This window comes from Hippopotamus amphibius, chromosome 12 (assembly GCF_030028045.1).
Source record: "Hippopotamus amphibius kiboko isolate mHipAmp2 chromosome 12, mHipAmp2.hap2, whole genome shotgun sequence".
NCBI classification, from domain to species: Eukaryota; Metazoa; Chordata; class Mammalia; order Artiodactyla; family Hippopotamidae; genus Hippopotamus; species Hippopotamus amphibius.
In genome coordinates, this window is record NC_080197.1 from 36,211,891 (window position 1) to 36,230,579 (window position 18,689).

General features: G+C 42.2%; 1 protein-coding gene across 7 annotated transcripts in view; it reads left to right on the forward strand.

Moving 5' to 3' along the window:
* Positions 1-18,689, forward strand: part of KIZ (kizuna centrosomal protein) — a 126,276-nt gene that overhangs the window by 74,554 nt on the left and 33,033 nt on the right. For 4 of the 7 annotated variants that reach the window (XM_057701324.1, XM_057701325.1, XM_057701321.1 and 1 more), the window contains exons 7-8: positions 5,374-5,487; positions 13,543-13,693. In XM_057701324.1, the coding sequence (XP_057557307.1) occupies positions 5,374-5,487; positions 13,543-13,693 (265 nt within the window). The remainder of the gene's footprint in view (positions 1-5,373; positions 5,488-13,542; positions 13,694-18,689) is intronic. The other 3 variants (XM_057701327.1, XM_057701328.1, XM_057701326.1) reach the window with 1 other exon arrangement.

Sequence of the window (18,689 nt, forward strand, 5' to 3'; positions counted from 1 at the left end):
TTTCTCCATTGTATATCCTTACCAGCTTTGTCTTAGATTAGTTGACATAGTTTATCCCTGGGCTTTCTACCCTGTTCCATTGATCTATATTTCTGTTCTTGTGCCAGTCTTGATCACTGTAGCCTCGTAGTATAGTCTGAAGTCAGGAAGCCTGATTCCACCAACTCTGTCTTTCCTTCTCAAGATTGCTTTGGCTATTTGGGGTCTTTTGCCTTTCCAGACAAATTGTAAAATGTCTTGTTCTAGTTCTGTGAAAAATGCCATTGGTAATTTGATCGGGATTGCATTGAATCTGTAAATTGCTTTGGGTAGCATAGTCATTTTCACAGTGTTGATTCTTCCAGTCCAAGAACATGCTATGTCCCTCCGTCTGTTTGTGTCATCTTTGATTTCTTTCATTAGTGTCTTATAGTTTTCTGAGTACAGGTCTTTTACCTCCTCGATTAGGTTTATTCCTAGGTATTTTATTCTTTTTGTTGCAATGGTGAATGGGATTGTTTCCTTAATGTCTCTTTCTGATCTTTCATTGTTAGTGTATAGAAATGCAAGAGATTTCTGTGTGTTAATTTTGTATCCTGCAACTTGACCAAATTCATTGATTAGCTCAAGGAGTTTTCTGGTGGCATCTTTAGGATTTTCTCTGTATAGTATCATGTCATCTGCGAACAGTGACAGTTTTACTTCTTCTTTTCCAATTTGGATTCCTTTTGTTTCTTTTTCTTCTCTGATTGCTGGGGCAAGGACTTCCAAAACTATGTTGAATGGTAGTGGTGAGAGTAGAAATCCTTGTCTTGTTCCCGATCTTCGAGGGAATGCTTCCAGTTTTTCACCATTGAGAAGGATGTTTGCTGTGGATTTGTCGCATATGGCCATTCTTATGTTGAAGTAGGTTCCTTCTATGCCCACCTTCTGGAGAGTTTTTATCATAAATGGGTGTTGAATTTTGTCAAAAGCTTTTTCAGCATCTATTGAGATGATCATATGGTTTTTATCCTTCAGTTTGTTAATATGGTGTATCACATTGATGGATTTGCGTATATTGAAGAATCCTTGCGTTCCAGGGATAAACCCCACTTGATCATGGTGTATGATCCTTTGAATGTGTTGCTGGATTCTGTTGGCTAGTATTCTGTTGAGGATTTTTGCATCTAAATTCATCAGTGATATTGGTCTGTAGTTTTCTTTTTTTGTAGGATCTTTGTCTGGTTTTGGTATCAGGGTGATGGTGGCCTCATAAAATGAGTTTGGGAGTGTTCTTTCCTCTGCAGTGTTTTGAAAGAGCTTGAGAAGGATGGATGTTAGCTTGTCTCTCAATGTTTGATAAAATTCACCTGTGAATCCATCTGGTCCTGGACTTTTGTTTGTTGGGAGATTTTTAATCACAGTTTCAATTTCATTACTTGTGACTGGTCTGTTCATATTTTCTGTATCTTCCTGATTCAGTCTTGGAAGGTTATTCCTTTCTAAGAATCTGCTCATTTCATCCAGGTTGTCCATTCTATTGGCATATAGTTGCTTGTAGTAGTCTCTTATGGTGCTTTTTATTTCTGAGGTGTCCATTGTAAGTTCTCCTGTTTCCTTTCTAATTTTATTGATTTGAGTCCTCTCCCTCTTTTTCTTGATGAGTCTTGCTAGAGGTTTATCGATTTTATGTATCTTCTCAAAGAACCAGCTTTAGTTTTGATTTTTGCTATTGTTTTCTTTGTTTCTATTTCATTTATTTCTGCTCTGATCTTTATGATTTCTCTCCATCTACTAACTTTGGGTTTTGTTTGCTCTTCTTTCTCTAGTTTCTTTAGGTATAAGGTTAGATTGTTTATTTGGGATTTTTCTTGTTTCTTGAAGTAGGATTGTTTTGCTATAAACTTCCCTCTTATAACTGCCTTTGCTGCATCCCATAGGTTTTGGAGCGTTGTGTTTTCATTGCCATTTGTCTCTAGGTATTTTTTGATTTCCTCTTTGATTTCTTCAGTGATCTGTTGGTTATTTAGCAATGTATTGTTTAGCCTCCATGTGTTTGTGTTTTTTACAGTTCTTTTCCTGTAATTGATTTCTAATCTCATAGCATTGTGGTTGGAAAAGATGCTTGATACGATTTCAGTTTTCTTGAATTTACCAAGGCTTGATTTATGCCCCAAAATGTGATCTATCCTGGAGAATGTTCCATGTGCACTTGAGAAGAATGTGTAATCTGCTGTTTTGGGATGTAATGTCCTGTAGATATCTATTAAATCAAACTGATTTATTGTGTCATTTAAAGCTTGTGTTTCCTTATTAATTTTCTGTGTGGGTGATCTGTCCGTTGGTGATAGTGGGGTGTTAAAGTACCCACTATGATTGTGTTCCTGTCGATTTCCTCTTTCATGGTTGTTAGCATTTGCCTTATGTATTGAGGTGCTCCTCTATTCGGTGCATATATATTTATAATTGTTATCTCTTCTTCTTGGATTGATCCCTCGAACTTTATGTAGTGTCCTTTCTTCTCTCTTGTAACATTTTTTATTTTAAAGTCTATTTTATCTGATATGAGTATTGCTACTGCAGCTCTCTTGATTTCCATTTGCATGGAATATCTTTTTCCATCCCCTCACTTTCAGTCTGTATGTGTCCCTAGGTCTGAAGTGGGTCTCTTGTAGACAGTATATATATGGGTCTTCTTGTAGTATCCATTCAGCCAGTCTGTGCCTTTTGGTTGGTGCATTCAGTCCATTTACTTTCAAGGTAATTATCAATATGTATGTTCCTAGTACCATTTTCTTAAATGTTTTGTTTTTGTTTTTGTAGGTCCTTTTCTTCTCTTATGTTTCCCACTTAGAGAAGTTCCTTTAGCATTTGTTGTAGGGCTGGTTTGGTGGTGCTGAATTCTCTTCGCTGTTGCTTGTGTGTAAAGCTTTTGATTTCTCTGTCGAATCTGAATGAGATCCTTGCTGGGTAGAGTATTCTTGGTTGTAGGTTCTTCCCTTTCATCACTTTAAATATATCATGCCACTCCCTTCTGGCTTGCAGGGTTTCTGCTGAGAAATCAGCTGGTAACCTGATGGGAGTTCCCTTGTATGTTAATTGTCGTTTTTCCCTTGTTGCTTTTAGTATCTTTTCTCTGTCTTTAATTTTTGTCAGTTTGACTACTATATGTCTTGGCATGTTTCTCCTTGGGTTTATCCTGCCTGGGACTCTCTGCTCTTCCTGGACTTGGCTAGCTACTTCCTTTCCCATGTTAGGGAAGTTTTCAACTATAATCTCTTCCAGTATTTTCTCAGGTCCTTTCTCTCTCTCTCTTCTCCTTCTGGGACTCCTATAATGCAAATGTTGGTGCGTTTAATGTTGTCCCAGAGGTCTCTTAGGCTGTCTTCAGTTCTTTTCATTCTTTTTTCTTTATTCTTTTCCACATCAGTGATTATCACCATTCTGTCTTCCAGGTCACTTATTTGCCCTTCTGCCTCAGTTAATCTGCTATTGGTTCCTTCTAGTGTATTTTTCATTTCAGTTTTTGTGTTGCATATCTCTGTTTGTTTGTTCTTTAATTCTTCTAGGTCTTTGGTAAACTTTTCATGCAACTTTTCGATCTTTGCATCCAGTCTTTTTTCAAAGTCCTGGATCATCTTCACCATCATTATTCTGAATTCTTTTTCTGGAAGGGTACCTATCTCCTCTTCATTTAGTTGTTTTTCTGACATTTTATCTTGTCCCTTCATCTGGTACAAAGTCTTTTGCCTTTTCATTTTCTCTGTCTTTCTGTGGCTGTGGTTTTCAGGTCCACAAGATGAAATACTGCTGATACTGCTTGATTCTGCTGTCTGTCCTCTTGTGGAGGAAGCTATGTAGGAGGCTTGTGCATGCTTCCTGTTGGGAGGGACTGATGGTGGTTTGGGCTGGGTGGGCGGAGCTCAGTAAAACTTTAATCCGATTTGGTGGGCGGAGCTCAGTGACACTTTAATCTGCTTGTCTGCCAATGGGTGGGGCTGTGTTCCCACCCTGTTGGTTGTTTGACCTGAGGTGACCCAGCACTGGAGCTTACAGGCTCTTTGGTGGGGCTAATGGTAGACTCTGGGAGGGTTGATGCCAATGAGCACTTCCCAGAACCCCTGCCGCCCGTGCCCCTGTCTCCTCAGTGAGCCACAGCTGCCCCCCACCTCTGCAGGAAACCCGCCAACCACCAGCAGGTAGGTCTGGTTCAGTCACCTATGGGGTCACTGCTCCTTCCCCCTGGGTCCTGGTGAGCATACTTTTTTGTGTGCCCTCCAAGAGTGGAGTCTCCATTTCCCCAAGTCCTGTGGAGGTTCTGCAGTTAAATCCCGCTTGCTTTCAAAGTCTGATTCTCTGGGGATTCCTTCTCCTATTGCTGGACCCCCAGGTTAGGAAGCCTGATGTGGGGCTCAGAACCCTCACTTTAGTGGGTGGACTTTTGCAGTATAACTGTTCTCCAGCTTGTGATTCACCCACCCAGCACTTATGGGATTTGATTTTAATGTGATTGTGCCCCTCCTGTCATCTCATTGTGGCTTCTCCTTTGTCTCTGGATGTGGGGTGGTTTTTTTTGGTGAATTCCAGTGTCTTTCTGTCGATGATTGTTCAGCAGTTAGTTGTAATTCCGTTGCTCTTGCAAGAGGGAGTGAGTGCATGTCCTCCTATTCCGCTATCTTGATTGTTCGTTTCCCATAGCTTTTTAATCATGCAGACAGACTTTTTTTTTTAAGGAAGTTACTAACCAATCTCTTTGGAGGCTGTTGTTACCCCATGACAGACCTAACCTAAAACAGTGGCCAAATTGTTCACACTCTACCAGTTCCCCCATGGTCTACTGATCGATGATGAGGGCTAAATCCCTCTTTCCATTCCTTGCTGTTCTTACTAAGAATGAAGAAAATTTTATTGCAGTGGGATCTGAATGGAAAAATAATAGACATTTTTCTGCATTCAGAAATAGAGGACATAACCTATACTTCAGCCAGCAGTTTTCAATTTCTTAGCAGTGACAATTTAAGTAAACTTCATGTGAGTTGAAGAGATCTAACTTTGTTATGATTGACAATATAAAATTAGCCTTTTCTGCTGTTAAGATTATCTGGCATTCCTATCAGTCAGGTGGAATGTGGAATGAGATTGCACAGCTGTGGATTTGAACATCATTAAAGTCTTCAAAGGGTTAAAAGCTACTTCCTCTGACGGATTTAAAACTGCCACATACACACAGACAAGTTTTTAAAACCACCCTGTTTTACATCTTTGTCGAGAGACAGTCTAGTTGCTGCGTTTTTATGCATAGATTATATTACAGATATATTTCAATAAACCACAGAGAACCACCATAGATTCTAGAAGCTGGCCGTCTGTGCTTAAATAAACGTCTCCTGCAGCACCTGTTTTATTTTATAGGTTCTGTAATCACAGTGACATTCTGAGAGGAGACCTTGATGCCTGCGGAGCAGCTGTCCTTCACCAGCTCCCGAAACTCTCCCCTGGGGGTGGCAGTGATGAAGAGCAAGTCAGGTATGACTGTCGTCAGGTTGCTGTTGTGCTGGTTCGCCCCTTCCTGTTCCCAGACAAGGGTCCGCAAACACTGCTCCACATGATCGGCACTGTGCTGGGCACTTGTAGCATCAATTTAACTATGGCTTCACCATCTACTTCTTTATGAATGTATTCGTTTCTCATTGTTAATTGGGTATATCTACTCAGCCCCTGCCCATAGCAACATTTTAAGGCTTACTTGAGGGGAGAGAACATGGGTAGGCTTTGTCTGGCATGGTAGCATACCTTGGTGAACACCCTGGTTATAATCCAGGTTATAAACCATAGAGGAATGTTATTGGCAGGTCCAAGCCACAGATGGGTTCCTACATTTCCAAGGTCATGCTAGTGATACAGGCCCTTAAGTATGTTCCTGCACCAACAGCATCAGCAAGCCCCGGGAGCTTGTTAGAAGTGCACATTCTCGAGTCCCACCCCAGATCTACTGAATCAGGAGTCTGGGTGTGGGGGGTGGGTTGTGCAGGCAGCCATCTGGACTTAAGCGAGTGCTTAACTCTGCTTCCTCAAGTCTGAGAGCACCGCTCTGAGGATGTGCCTTAAATGGCTAGAAAGCTGGGGTGAGCGAGCAGGGGTTAATCACTTGCAGGGTGGTTGGCACACATGAACTGTGATTCGTGTAGGTCCTTCCTAAACCAGTCAGAAGTCTCTCCCTCCCCTCACCTTCTTGGCACTCTAGGTGTCTTCTCATGCATGGCCTCAGAAGCTTTGTGGCATCTGGGCCTCATAATTGAATTCACAAAATTACAGATGCGTAATATGTGTAATGGTTTGTCCAGTGCTGGCACCTGGTAGGTGCCTAATTCATGGGGCATGGATGGTATCTGTCCTAACTCTGATTTTATTTTGGGGACTGACTGTGTTTCTTCTTTCTGAAGTAAGTCCCCACTGTTTCCCAGCAGAGGACAAATGACTGCTCAGGGGTGGTCAGCCATCTGAAAGGGCCTTGTCTGGCCGGGAGAGCTGGAGGGGCTTCAGGTCTGGTTGTCTCACATCCGACCTTATCCCTTCCGTGTGCCACACAGGCACTTTTATGTAATGATATAAACAGGAAGGATAAAGTAATTTTCCGAGTAGAATTCAGCATAAATCCAGTGCCTATTGGGTCCCATCAGGGCACGAGGAGAAGTCAGGGTAATGGCCTCTAAAAGGACCTTGTCACAAGAAAATTCGGCTAATCTCAGGGCTCCATCCCACAGACCACAAGGTGAGGTTCACAAGTCCTGAGTGTGTTTACCTTCTCTTCTGCGTTGCACTGTGATCTCTCTAGAATGCTAGATGTGACCTTCCTGGTCAGTAGCTTTTCAACTTACAGCAGTAAAGGGCAGTGCACAAAAATCCTCTTTGTAATGTTTTTTCTCATGTGAAGTGACAAAAGGCAGTCTTAAAATACCCTTTACGGGGGTGGAAGAAGCTGGCTGCGGAGGAGTCTTCCTGGTCATTTGGTGATTGTGTGCTGTGAGGCTCTTCAGCTGGACCCCGGCTTCTTTCTTACTGCCTTGTGCGTCTGTTGATATACTATTTGGCATAAACCACAGTTGTGGTATGTCGCATAAAAAGCATATATGCATTTATAATTCTCTTTGCAAACTGAGTTGTTAGACTAAATGATTCATCGTGTAACTCTCTTAACCTGGGCTGCCAAACTGTGACTGTGGGCGATAAGATACGATATCTCCATCGACTAGACCAACGTTTGTTATAGTTTGTCAACATGCATAAATAGAGCGTTGGTTTCCATTATGAGAAGTTGCATTTTACATGACTGTTGATCTACAGTTATGTATAAATCAGCCTTCCAGAAGAAATGATCCTTCTTTATGACCAACACAAATTTTAAAATTAGTATCTGGAGCCTTTGGGACTGTTTCTTTGCCACAATCATTTTTTAAAGCCAGATAAGTCAGGAATGGTTCCTAATGCCACTGTTGTGTTCTGTTACAATCAGAATTACCCTGTGTTGTGACTGGGGCTGCTCTTCAGTGCACACTGATTGTCACCGGTCCCCTCTCTTGCCTTGGAAAAGTCCCCAAGTGTCTACCTGACCTTTAAGAGACAAGCAGTCAGGTCTCAGCTGCTGGTCCTTTCTCCCAGGCTTTAATCCCGGTGTCATGCTCCCCCAGCCCTCCTTGCATTCCCACCTCCCGCGCCCCTCTGCACTCAGAAGCTGTGGCTAGGTCTTCCCCTAAGTGAGATATTCCCATCTGCCTTGTGATGTCCCTTGGACCGAAGTAGTCAGCTGGTCATTCCAGAAACACAGATTTGGAGAGAATGATCTACTTTTGTTCCTTAATTATTAGCGACATTGATGTCACAGAATTCTAAGCTGGGCAGAATGGGAAGTCTCGAACAGCTTATGGACTCCCGCAAGCCTGTGAACAGAGCCGTGTTTGGTGTGGCTGTGGCCCTGCTTGTGTCCCTGACCAAACCTTGGCAGGAAACATCTGTCTCTGCTTTAATCCCATCTGGAAAATGGGACACCTGCCCCATAGCATACTCTGAAAGATAGTGTGAAGACTTCTGAATTCTCTGTCATAAAATGAAGCATCCTAAAAGAAAAAACAACAAAACCTTTCCTATCACCATTATTATTAATTTCTGTTATAACAAGGATTAAATGTTGAAAGACCTTCATATAAAAGGTTTACTATTATTAGATGGAGGACCAAGTTGTTATTTTAGACAATTATGAGTTTTAAAAATATGATTCATGGGCCACTCTTGCCTTCTGAGATGACCCACACTCTGTCTGTGGAGTGTGTTTCTCTCTAATAAATCCACTTCTTAGCTATCACTTTGTCTTTCTGTGATGAGACATCAAGAACCTAAGCACCAAACCAAACCAAACCAAACCAAACAACCTGAGCATCATTAAGTCTTGAAACAAGGTGTGTGATCTCAGCTAAAAGAACGTGGGTTCAGACTTCCTTGGTGGCGCAGTGCTTAAGAATCCACCTGCCAATGCAGGGGACACGGGTCCGAGCCCTGCTCCAGGAAGATACCACATGCCGAGGAGCAACTAAGCCCGTGTGCCACAACTATTGAGCCCATGTGCTGCAACTACTGAAGCCCATGCGCCTAGAGCTCGTGCTCTGCAACAAGAGAGGCCAGCAATGAGAAGCCCATGCACTGCAACAAAGAGTAGGCCCCGCTCGCCGCAACTAGAGAAAGCCCATGTGCAGCAACGAAGACCCAACACAGCCAATAAATAAATAAACTTATTTAAAAAAAAAAAAAAAGAGAATCTACCTGCCAATGCAGGAGACATGGGTTCGAGCCCTGCTCTGGGAAGATTCCACATGCCACAGAGCAGCTAAGCCTGTGCACCACAACTACTGAGCCCGTGTGCCGCAATTATTGAAGCCCATGCGCCTAGAGCGCGTGCTCCGCAAGACAAGCCACTACAGTGAGGAACCCACGCACCAAAGTGAAGAGTAGCCCCCGCTTGCAGCAACTAGAGAAAGCCCCTGTGCAGCAGTGAAGATCCAACACAGCCAATAAATAACTTAAGTAAATAAATAAATAAATTTATTAAAAAATATATGATTCATGTCATTTGGGGCAATTGATCATGTAAAAATTGGTTCCTTATTGCCTCCTGGAAAATATGTTTTAGCATAAAGTGATTACTGAGTCACTTTATCTTATATGAAAACCGTAATGAGACTAACCATGAGTTTATGTTTTTTCCAGGTGCAATTAACTGTCTCTGTCAGTGGCTACTTTCAGATATAATCGTCCAGGGCTTCCTAGGTGGGGCAGAGGTTAAGAATCAGCCTGCCAATGCAGAGGACATGGGTTCGATCCCTGCTCCAGGAAGATCCCACATGCCGTGGAGCAACTAAGCCCGTGTGCCAAAAAAAAAAAAAAAAAAAGAAAGAAACAGATACAATCATCCAGTTGTACTCTCAAGCTAATGCTGAAAAATTGAGGCAGCCTTATAGTGTTTGGAGTATAGTATGTAGAAATCTTTGTTTTATTCTGCTTATGTTCAGAATAAAATTCAAGGTATTTATTAGTTTGTCTGTGTTTAAAACTTTGGTCAAATTACCAGTCTGTTGTAAATCAGTTGTAGTTAGGAAATGCTGGTACATTTGCTTAAATTGCAGTTTTCTCATTAGAAACCATTCCAAATATATGAAATTAATTATAGACTGTTTAAAGTCTGTTGTTTTATTTATCTTTAATTCAAGGAGTATATAATTTAGCTGATGTTACACTTTGTTTTTCTGTGTGACTGATTTCGGGTGGCCTTGGCCTGCAGAGACTTGAAGCAGGTTTCAGTTCCCAGCCAGAAATTGAGCTCAGGTTGTGGCAGTGAGAGCACTGAATCCTAGCCACTAGACCAGTGGTCAGTGACAAGGCCCTAGCCCTGTGGCTTTGCAGAAAAGAATTCCCACAAAGACAGAAAGTAGTGAAAAAAGTAAAGTATTTATTAGAAAAAAAAGAGTAGAGTATGTGTGGATAGACACATGGGCGGGCTTAGAGAGTCTCGCCCTCGTAGCCGTTTGAATCACTTTTATGGGGCGTTTCTTCCATGTTTCCTTTGACCGATCATTTTGATTTGCCTGGTTCAGAGTCCATATTTGGTGTATCTCAAGATTTTCCCACATTTACACGCGTATCTCTTAGCCAAGATGGATTCTACCAAAAATGCCTATGGGTAAGTTTGGCCACTTGCATCACTCCGCTTTTGACCTCCAAGGAGCCTTTCTGTGCAAGTGTAGTCGGGGGAGGTCTCCTGACTTCAAGAATGAGGAATATGTGGTCTCTTATCTTCTGTCTGGGCAGGGCCCAGCCTCCTCTCCCAATTGTCCTCTTATTCCTGTCTCAGAATATCCGTCCACAGGGAACAAACTCCGACTGTTTGCCCTGTGGGCCCAGCTGTCCCCTGCCTCATGACATTGATGCTACAGAGTTACCAAAGTGAAGTGGACAAAAGAGGAAAAAAATCCTTTAAGTCCTTTGTACCACTGTGTGGATGTTCTGATTCTGTGTGTTTATGTAGAACCAGGGGCAGGACTCCACGCAAAGACAGCTGTGGCCCAAGCCCTCCTTGTTGCCAAGTGTTGATTTAGCTGTTCAGAAGTCACAGATTCTAGTGCTTGACCTCCTCCAGAAGCTCATTTGCTTTTTTGACCCCATGAATTTTGTCCTTTTGTGAAGCAAGTATAATAATTATAGGAAACCTTAGCTAGTTCTTTCACACAGGGACCCAAAGGATGGTTACAGTTGGCAGAGGTGTTAGTAACTAGAGTCTTGCCTTCGCTTTGCTTCTGGAGAAGTCATGTGTATCAGTCACCAGAGAGACTGGTCTCTGATATTTCAGTCCATCCCAACTAACTTAACCGGTTTAACTCATCCTTATTAAACTTGTTTTCAAGTTTAATTCAACCTTACTAAACATGTTTTCAGGCTAGAAACACAATTGATTTACTTATTATGAGAACTATACCTGCTGACTGGACTAGAATTTGCCGATGGCCTGTGAGTGCATTTTCCTAGGAGGGAAATAAATCTGTTGCAAACCCAAGTCCAAATGCAAAGATTGCTTCATTCACATAGAACAGAACAGAGGAATTGGGGGCTTTATGACATTGATGAGGTCTAGACGTCACCAGGAGAGGCAAGTTGATGAAGGGGCTTCCTACCAAACCAGCCAGGAACCTTGGAATCATTTGGGGAAGTTTTTAAATAAGTTCAAGGATTCCAGTGATGCACCCCCATTTATTCAAGTCTTAGGAAAAATTAGGGTTAGGTCAGGCAAAGGTTATAATAATTAAGATTTATATTAAAAGGTTCTGGATTATACCTAGACTAACTTTTTCCCCATTTTATTATGAAAATTTCCAAACATACAGAAAAAGTAAAAAGAACTGTACACCCATATACCCACCAGCCAAATTCTACCATTGACATTTTATTACACTCCCAAACCTGTCTCTCTCCATTTCCCATCCATCCATCCATCAATTCTAATCTGTTATCTGTATGCATTTCCAAGTAAGTTGCAGATATTAATACACTGTTTTTTAGCTTGTACTTTGAAATTTTTAAACATCCGCAAAAGTAGATGTGAGTATAATGAAGTCCCACTTACCCTCACACACACCCACAGTTGTCAACATTTTGCCGGTCTTGTTTTATCTCTCCATCACCCACACTTTTTTCTTGAGTGGTTTAAAGCAGACAACGTTTTTCTCTCACAAATATTTATATCTCTAACGTACAAGGATTCAATACTTTACCATTTAAGAAAATCCTTTATTACCTAGTCCCTGTCAGTTTGCTTTGGTTTTCTCAAGAAAAGCCTGTCTGCATTTGCTGTGTTTGAATCAGGATCCAAACGATGTTCCCTGGAAACTGGTGGTTGAATCTGGATCCAGGGTTACATTCCAGGCGGGTTATTCTGGCAGAAGGACATGCTAGGCAGTGCTGGTCCTTCTCACTCTACCTCCTCGGGCGGCAGGTGTCTGCTCGTCCCACCGTTTGTGCTGCCAGGACTGGGCTGAGGGCCCGAGTGTGGGCCGGTGGATACCTCTGATGTAAAGCCCCCGTTACGTAGTTTTCTCAAAATTATGATCCTTTCCTAGATGCATTCATTAATTTGGACTTAGAAATGGTGACTTCTCTCAGTCCTTTATTCTGCATTTATTAGTTGGAAAAACTTTTCCCATCAACTACTCGGTAACTCTGAAAATTTTTTTTTCGACCACAGAGTCAGGGTAAGCGCTTGATTCTATCTCTTTACTTAACTAGTTTCCAGAATAATGAGTTGTTGCCCTAGTAGCATCCAGAGTTTGGTTTGTTTATATTTTTGTGGTAAAAACACATGTAAACATAAAATTTACCATCTTAACCATTTTAAGTGTACGGTTCAGTAGTAAGTACATTCACACTGTTGTGCAACAGATCTCTAGAATTTTGTCATCTTACAAAACTGGAGCTCTGTCCCCATCAAACAAGTCCCCATTCCTCCCTCCCCCAGCCCCTGGCAGTCACCACTCTACTCTGTCTCTGAGTTTGACTACCCTAAGCATCTTATGTAAGTGGACTCGTACTGTATTTGCCTTTTTGTGACTGGCTTATATCACTTAGCAGAATGTTTATAAGATTCATCTGTGTTGTAGCCTGTGAATCCAAAGGTTTTTATTATTTTTAAATTTTTATTTACTTCTTTTATTTTTTAAATGAACTCATGTATTTTTATATATTTGCTGTGTATCAGTCCGTGCTGGTCATTATTCTTTTGGTGCTCAAACTGTCCTATCTTTGGCCAGTAGGAGCCCCTTCAAGAGAACCCTCGAGGCCTTTTCATACAACTCAGAAGTCTAAGAGCTTCCCTACTTCCTGGAATGACAGGTGCTCGGGGCCCATCTGGTGCATTTCCTGCCCCAGACCTGGAATATAGCACATTTTTCTAAGCGGGCCTGGTTCCTTTTAGTATTGTATCTAAATACCATAGTCCAGGCAGTGATATAGGCTTACTTTTGAACTCTTTCCTAAAAGTATCTTAATTTTTTTAAAAAATTATGAGTAGAGCACAGCAAGAATATAACAAGAATAAACTATTGAGATAGAAATATGACCTCTTTTTCTTCAACGCATTTAAGAGGAGCCTGACCGCCTCTGCAGGGATTTGAAACCAGGGCCACACATTAGAATGAGTCTTTAAAAATGCCAATTGCTGGGCTCTACCCCAGACCAATTTTCCTAGACTCTCTGTAGTGATGGCATGAGGTACTTGGATTATGCCAAGCCCTCCGGCTAGTTCCAGGGTGCAGACAGAGTTGAGAATGCTCATCTAGCAATGAAATCATAACTAAAACAAAATGTTACCTCACAAAAAGACACCTGGACTCTGGAAGCTCTCTTAGCCCAGAATATATTAGGTTCCAGGCTTCTGGATGAACTGTCTTCTACTGGCTTGATTGTGGGGACCTTTAACAATGTGGGGAGCTCGTGAGTCACCCGGCACTGCGCATGTCTAATGGGTCTCCTGTTTCTGCTTCATAGGTTTGAACAAGCACTGGGCTCAGGCTTATGGAGGACACGATCGGGTCAGCATGTTGCCACCTTGAAAGGACATGATAATTCTATCCAAGAAGAGGTGGTAGCAAAGCTGTCTGAAGTTTTCCCAGTCAAAAACGTGGACCAGAGGAGAAGGGTTAGTAATTTTAATTTTTAAAAATGTTTCAACATGTACAAGTTAGTCATTTGAGGAAATATATGTTCTTAACAATGATTAACATATTTGAAAAAAAAATAAGTTGTAAGTGAGGTTTTGTGGTTGGTCGGTTGGTGGGTTGAGCCGTCTAATCTCAGGCCTTTTGTCTAGTCATAGCAAGTAGTGTAGTGTTTTATGTAGGCATCTCAAATCCTTACATAGAGTTAACCCAGGTCCTGGAGGTAACGTCATCAAACATATCTACCATAACATTTGCCCAGGGAACTTAGATGCATCTTGTAGAATTCTGGTTTTTCTTTCTCCACTCCATCCTTTAAAAATACTGTATGGTCATTTATGTCAACTCAGCAAATACGTATTAATCCACTTCTGTGGGTTAGGCAGCAGCCCAGCTCCATTGGAGGCAATGAGAGAAATCCCACGCAGCCCCTCTGTTGGGGGAATGACATAACGGGGATACGTGCAGTAAGAACATGGTAGGGGGGCAGGGACTCTCAGGAAAGGGAGCCAGGCCTTGGGAGAAGCAGCGGGAGGGAGCCAGGGGGTGTGTGAGGTGACCCTTAAAAGACAGGCAGGGGACTTCCCTGGTGGCACAGTGATTAAGAATCTGCCTACCAATGCAGGGGACATGGGTTCGGGAAGATCCCACATACCACGGAGCAGCTAAGCCCGTGAGCCTCAATTACTGAACCTGCGTGCTGCAACTGCTGAAGCCCACACGCCTAGAGCCCATGCAAGAGAAGCCACCGCAATGAGAAGCTGCACACTACAACGAAGAGTAGCCCCCGCTCACCACAACTAGAGAAATTCTGCGCACAGCAACAAAGACCCAGTGCAGCCAATAAATAAATAAATAAATAAAATAAAAAGTAAACTTATAAAAAAAGAAAAAAACAGGCAGGATTTTGAGAGAGTCAGAGGGTGGGGCGACGGGCAAGGATTGGTAGGAGCCCAAGAACAGACTAAGGAAGCCCACACTTTTCCAGAAAATGGAGCCATTCTCTGTGGCTGTTCTCTGTGGTTGCATCTGGGGACAAGAAGCTCTGGGGATCACCACCTGCCGTGCAGGATGTGGCCCAGCTTGGGAGCCACTGAGCCAGCTGCGGAGAGAAAGCTGCGGAGCCCCTTGAGCCAGCCAGGCTGCAGGAGGTCTGCAGGGCCTCAGGGAGTTTAGCCCATGCAGATGGGAGGGGGACAGCCAAGCACGAGCCCTGCCGTGGCTCAGCCGGGACAGGGGGACAGGCGGGGGCTGACTGAGGAGCTTGTGCCAGGGAGAGGGTGAGCTAGTTCCCAGGGAAACGCAGGGGGAGGGCTGGGAAGCCCAGGTCCACAGCGGCTGTCCCAGACAAGGCTTTTCTTCTCCTAAGCTTAATGTGTTGTGAGTTTGTCTTGTTTCCAAATATGTTTTTTCTTTTCCTCTTTTGTTCTTTCTTATTTTTGTTTTTATTCTGCCTTGCCGCACAGCTTGTGGGATCTTAGTTCCCCAACCAGGGATCAAACCCAGGCCCTTGGCAGTGAGAGCTCCGTGTCCCAACCACTGGACTGCCAGGGAATTCCCTCCAAGTATGTTTTTTCATCCTTATACGTAATATAGGGTTTTGGGGCTTTGATCCTTTTAAAGTTTTTATTTTTATTGTGCACAAAGTTCAGGATTCCACATGTGCCCCCTGTGGAGGCAAACCTTGCCCCTCTATCCCAAAGCCACAGCCTGTGTCTTGGTGCAGTCCAGAGCCTCTACATAGTCCTCCAGCCTTTCCTAGAACCTTCAGCCCTTCCCAAGCCCCTCTTCCCTGCCCCCTTAATTAAAAAATAAGAGTAGAAGGACTCTTTTTTTTTTTTTTTTAAAGCATTTCAAACATACATACATGGATCGATAGAGTGAACCCACCCACCTATATTTGCACGTGTGTTACCCCTGCACCGTGTTGTTTCCAACACCCTTGCCCTCCTGCTCCTTCTCTCCCCCTCCCCCTGCCCTTTCTCTCCTCTCCCTCCTCCCCTCCTTCCTCCCCACGTTCCTCCTTCCCGAGTAGATTATTGCAAGTATAGATACAGTCCCCAAGCACGCCTCACAGTCCCTGCCGTTTTCAAAGGTAACCTTGTGCACATCCTTCCTACACACATTTTCATTTTACTGTGTTGCGTGTGACTCAGTAAATAACCCTTAGTTCTGTTTTGTTTTGTTTGAGATATGGTGCCATTTGTGTGAATGTTCTTAAAGAAAGAACAGTGTTCTTTAGGAAGAACAGAACCTGTGCTTTATAGATCCATTCCATATCTATTGATAAATGTAGATCCGAAAAAGGATTTTGTTTTCAGGTTTTATTATCCATTGTATTTAATACTATTTTGTAACAACATCGTTTTCTATTCTTGCTCACTTCAAATACAACACACCTCAGCCATGTCAAGGGCGAAATAAGGATTGGTCTCCTGCCATTTGCCGTCTCATCGTCTTTTTTTTTTTTTTTTAAGTGTTTATATTAGAAAAATATTCCAAGTTCCAGACAACCAATTCACTCATTTTTTCAAAGAATAGCTCCATCATTAATAGGAAGGAGGCTGCCCAATTAATAGCTTATGAGTCAAATGATATTCCACCTCCCCTAGTAGATTTTTTGTCCCTTTTAAAATCATCTTAGTGACAGCCGTAAAAATTACAAATAAATGAATGACAAAATCCTTCCTTAAGGAACTGCCCTAGCCGTCCAGTGGTTAAGACTCCATGCTTCCAACTGCAGGGGGCATGGGTTCGATCCCTGGTTGGGGAACTAAGATTCCTGCGTGTCGCACGGTGTGGCCAAAAAAAAAAAAATTCCTTCCTTAAAAATAGAAGCAAGCAAGCAGTTTCTCAAACAGGTTGTGACTGAAAAAATGCACAGCCCTAAAGACTGACGTTACTAGAATGATGTGGGCAGGCCAAGCCTTGTGGACGTGAGAACAAAGTGTTTTCTGGACTCTAGGCTTGTTAGATTCACGAATCATCTTTATATGATTAGCATAGTCAAGTGTCTTTGAGTCGTTTCCCTGTATTGAAGCAATGTATACATTTACTAAATAGTATGGGTTCAGTGTTTCTCTGTGGATGAAAATCTTAAAAGTAAGAGATTTTCAAAATTTAAGAAAGCTCTGCTAGAAACCACTTGGTTAAGAGTCTAATGAAGCTCAGAAATATTTACTCTGATCTCTTGGGTAAATGGCTAATTAAACAGCCACATGTAAATGATGTTTACCTGTGGGTCCCTTGCTGTCAGCTGGAGTCAATCCCGTCTCTTGAGTAAATACATCATTAAAGCCGCCGAAACTCGGATTATGTCCCCCTGAGACCAGATAAGATCCACAGCACCCGCATAACCTATTAGGCAATTACATAATTGAGCTGCATGCTTTTAAATCAGAAACATTTTTAATTACTCTGTGTGAAAAAAAAAGGAATTGGGTGCTTCATTAAAATACAAAGTACCTTCATACTGCTTTGCTCCTAAGTGATACCTGCTTCCACCCAGGGGGACCTCCGCAGGCAACGCAGCCCAGCCTGTGGGCATCACTCGCAGAGCCGGTGGCAACAGCCACAGAAATCCCTGCCCCTCTCCCTAAATGATGGGCTGGTGTTCTGTTCTCTCTTGAGTACTCGTTCACTGGCTCATATGAATACTTCCCCTTTCTTTTCATCGCTACATTGATAAAATCCCCTTCCTCTCCTGTAACTCAAGTATAACGTAAGTGATAATACTTGTGTTTCTCTTTAAACACTGAAAAGTTACTTTTGGTGTGCAAGAGGAAGGCTCTTGAGGAAGGGTCAGTTAATCTGTATATGAGGGGAAACGTCCCTGCTGTCAGCATTCCATTCTCTTGCTCGTCTGTATCTGTGTTAATTGCACTGATTTACATATGGAAGGTAATTTTATTTTATTAAGCGCTTTCACATGCATTTTCTCTTTGTACCACCCATTGCAGAAACCATATTCTAGAGCTAGCATGTGTTTTCTTTAAAAAAAAAAAAGTGCAGGGAAAAAAACAAACTTGGAATATTAAGGTAAACAAAAAGAAAATTGCGTGTTATCTGACTGTATTGAACCCTGTTGACATTGGTCTTTAATATTTAATATATTGACAAACATGGGTTGTGCTGTTTGTGTGCACGGCCTCCACCTTCCCCGCTTGTCACAGGTGAGTGTCCTTTCATGCCATCACATGTTCCACATCCTTTCTGACGGCTGCACAGAGACCCCCATGTGGCACTTCCACTATCTCTTTAACCAGGCCCCTGGTGTTGAACATTTTTAAGTTGTTTTTAATTTTTCCTCTAGTAAAAAAGTTTCCGAGAACATCGGAGCAATTCAGTTTTTACAGATTCCCGTGCTGTTTCCTGAGAATGAGTTCCTAGGTGGAGATCTGTTAGGTTAGAGGGTATGTGTGTCTCTCAGGCTTCTGCTCTGCGCGGCCAGATCTCACCCTGGAAGGGTCATCACTTACCAGGAATGGATGAAAATGTCATTTCTCTGAGCTTTTTATGAAACTGAATACTATCAACTTTTTTTTGAGGACCAAATTGAAGAGTGCAAATGACAGCCAATTTTTCTGTTCATTTGACCTTTATATTACAATCGAGGTCAAACTTTTTGCCTGCTTATTTGTTAGCCATTTGTATTTCTTTTATAATTTGACCGTTCATGTTCTTTGCTCATTTTTCTATTAGGTTAGTAATATTTTTTCTCACTTTTAAGTCTTTTTATATAAATTTGTACTATTTGCTGCAATATTTTGAGTAGTTTGATTTTCACCTTTCATTTTTCTTAATGGTGTTTGGAGAGAAAGCCTTTTCCATTAATATCTTCATTTATCTATTTATGCATTTGAATATCACAACTGATAAGTTTCTGGATGTGAATTAAGAGTCAGCCTAGATGACTCTTAGGGTTCTAGACCTAGCAAGATCCATATTTAAACTGAACTTTGAGAAAAATTCTAGTGG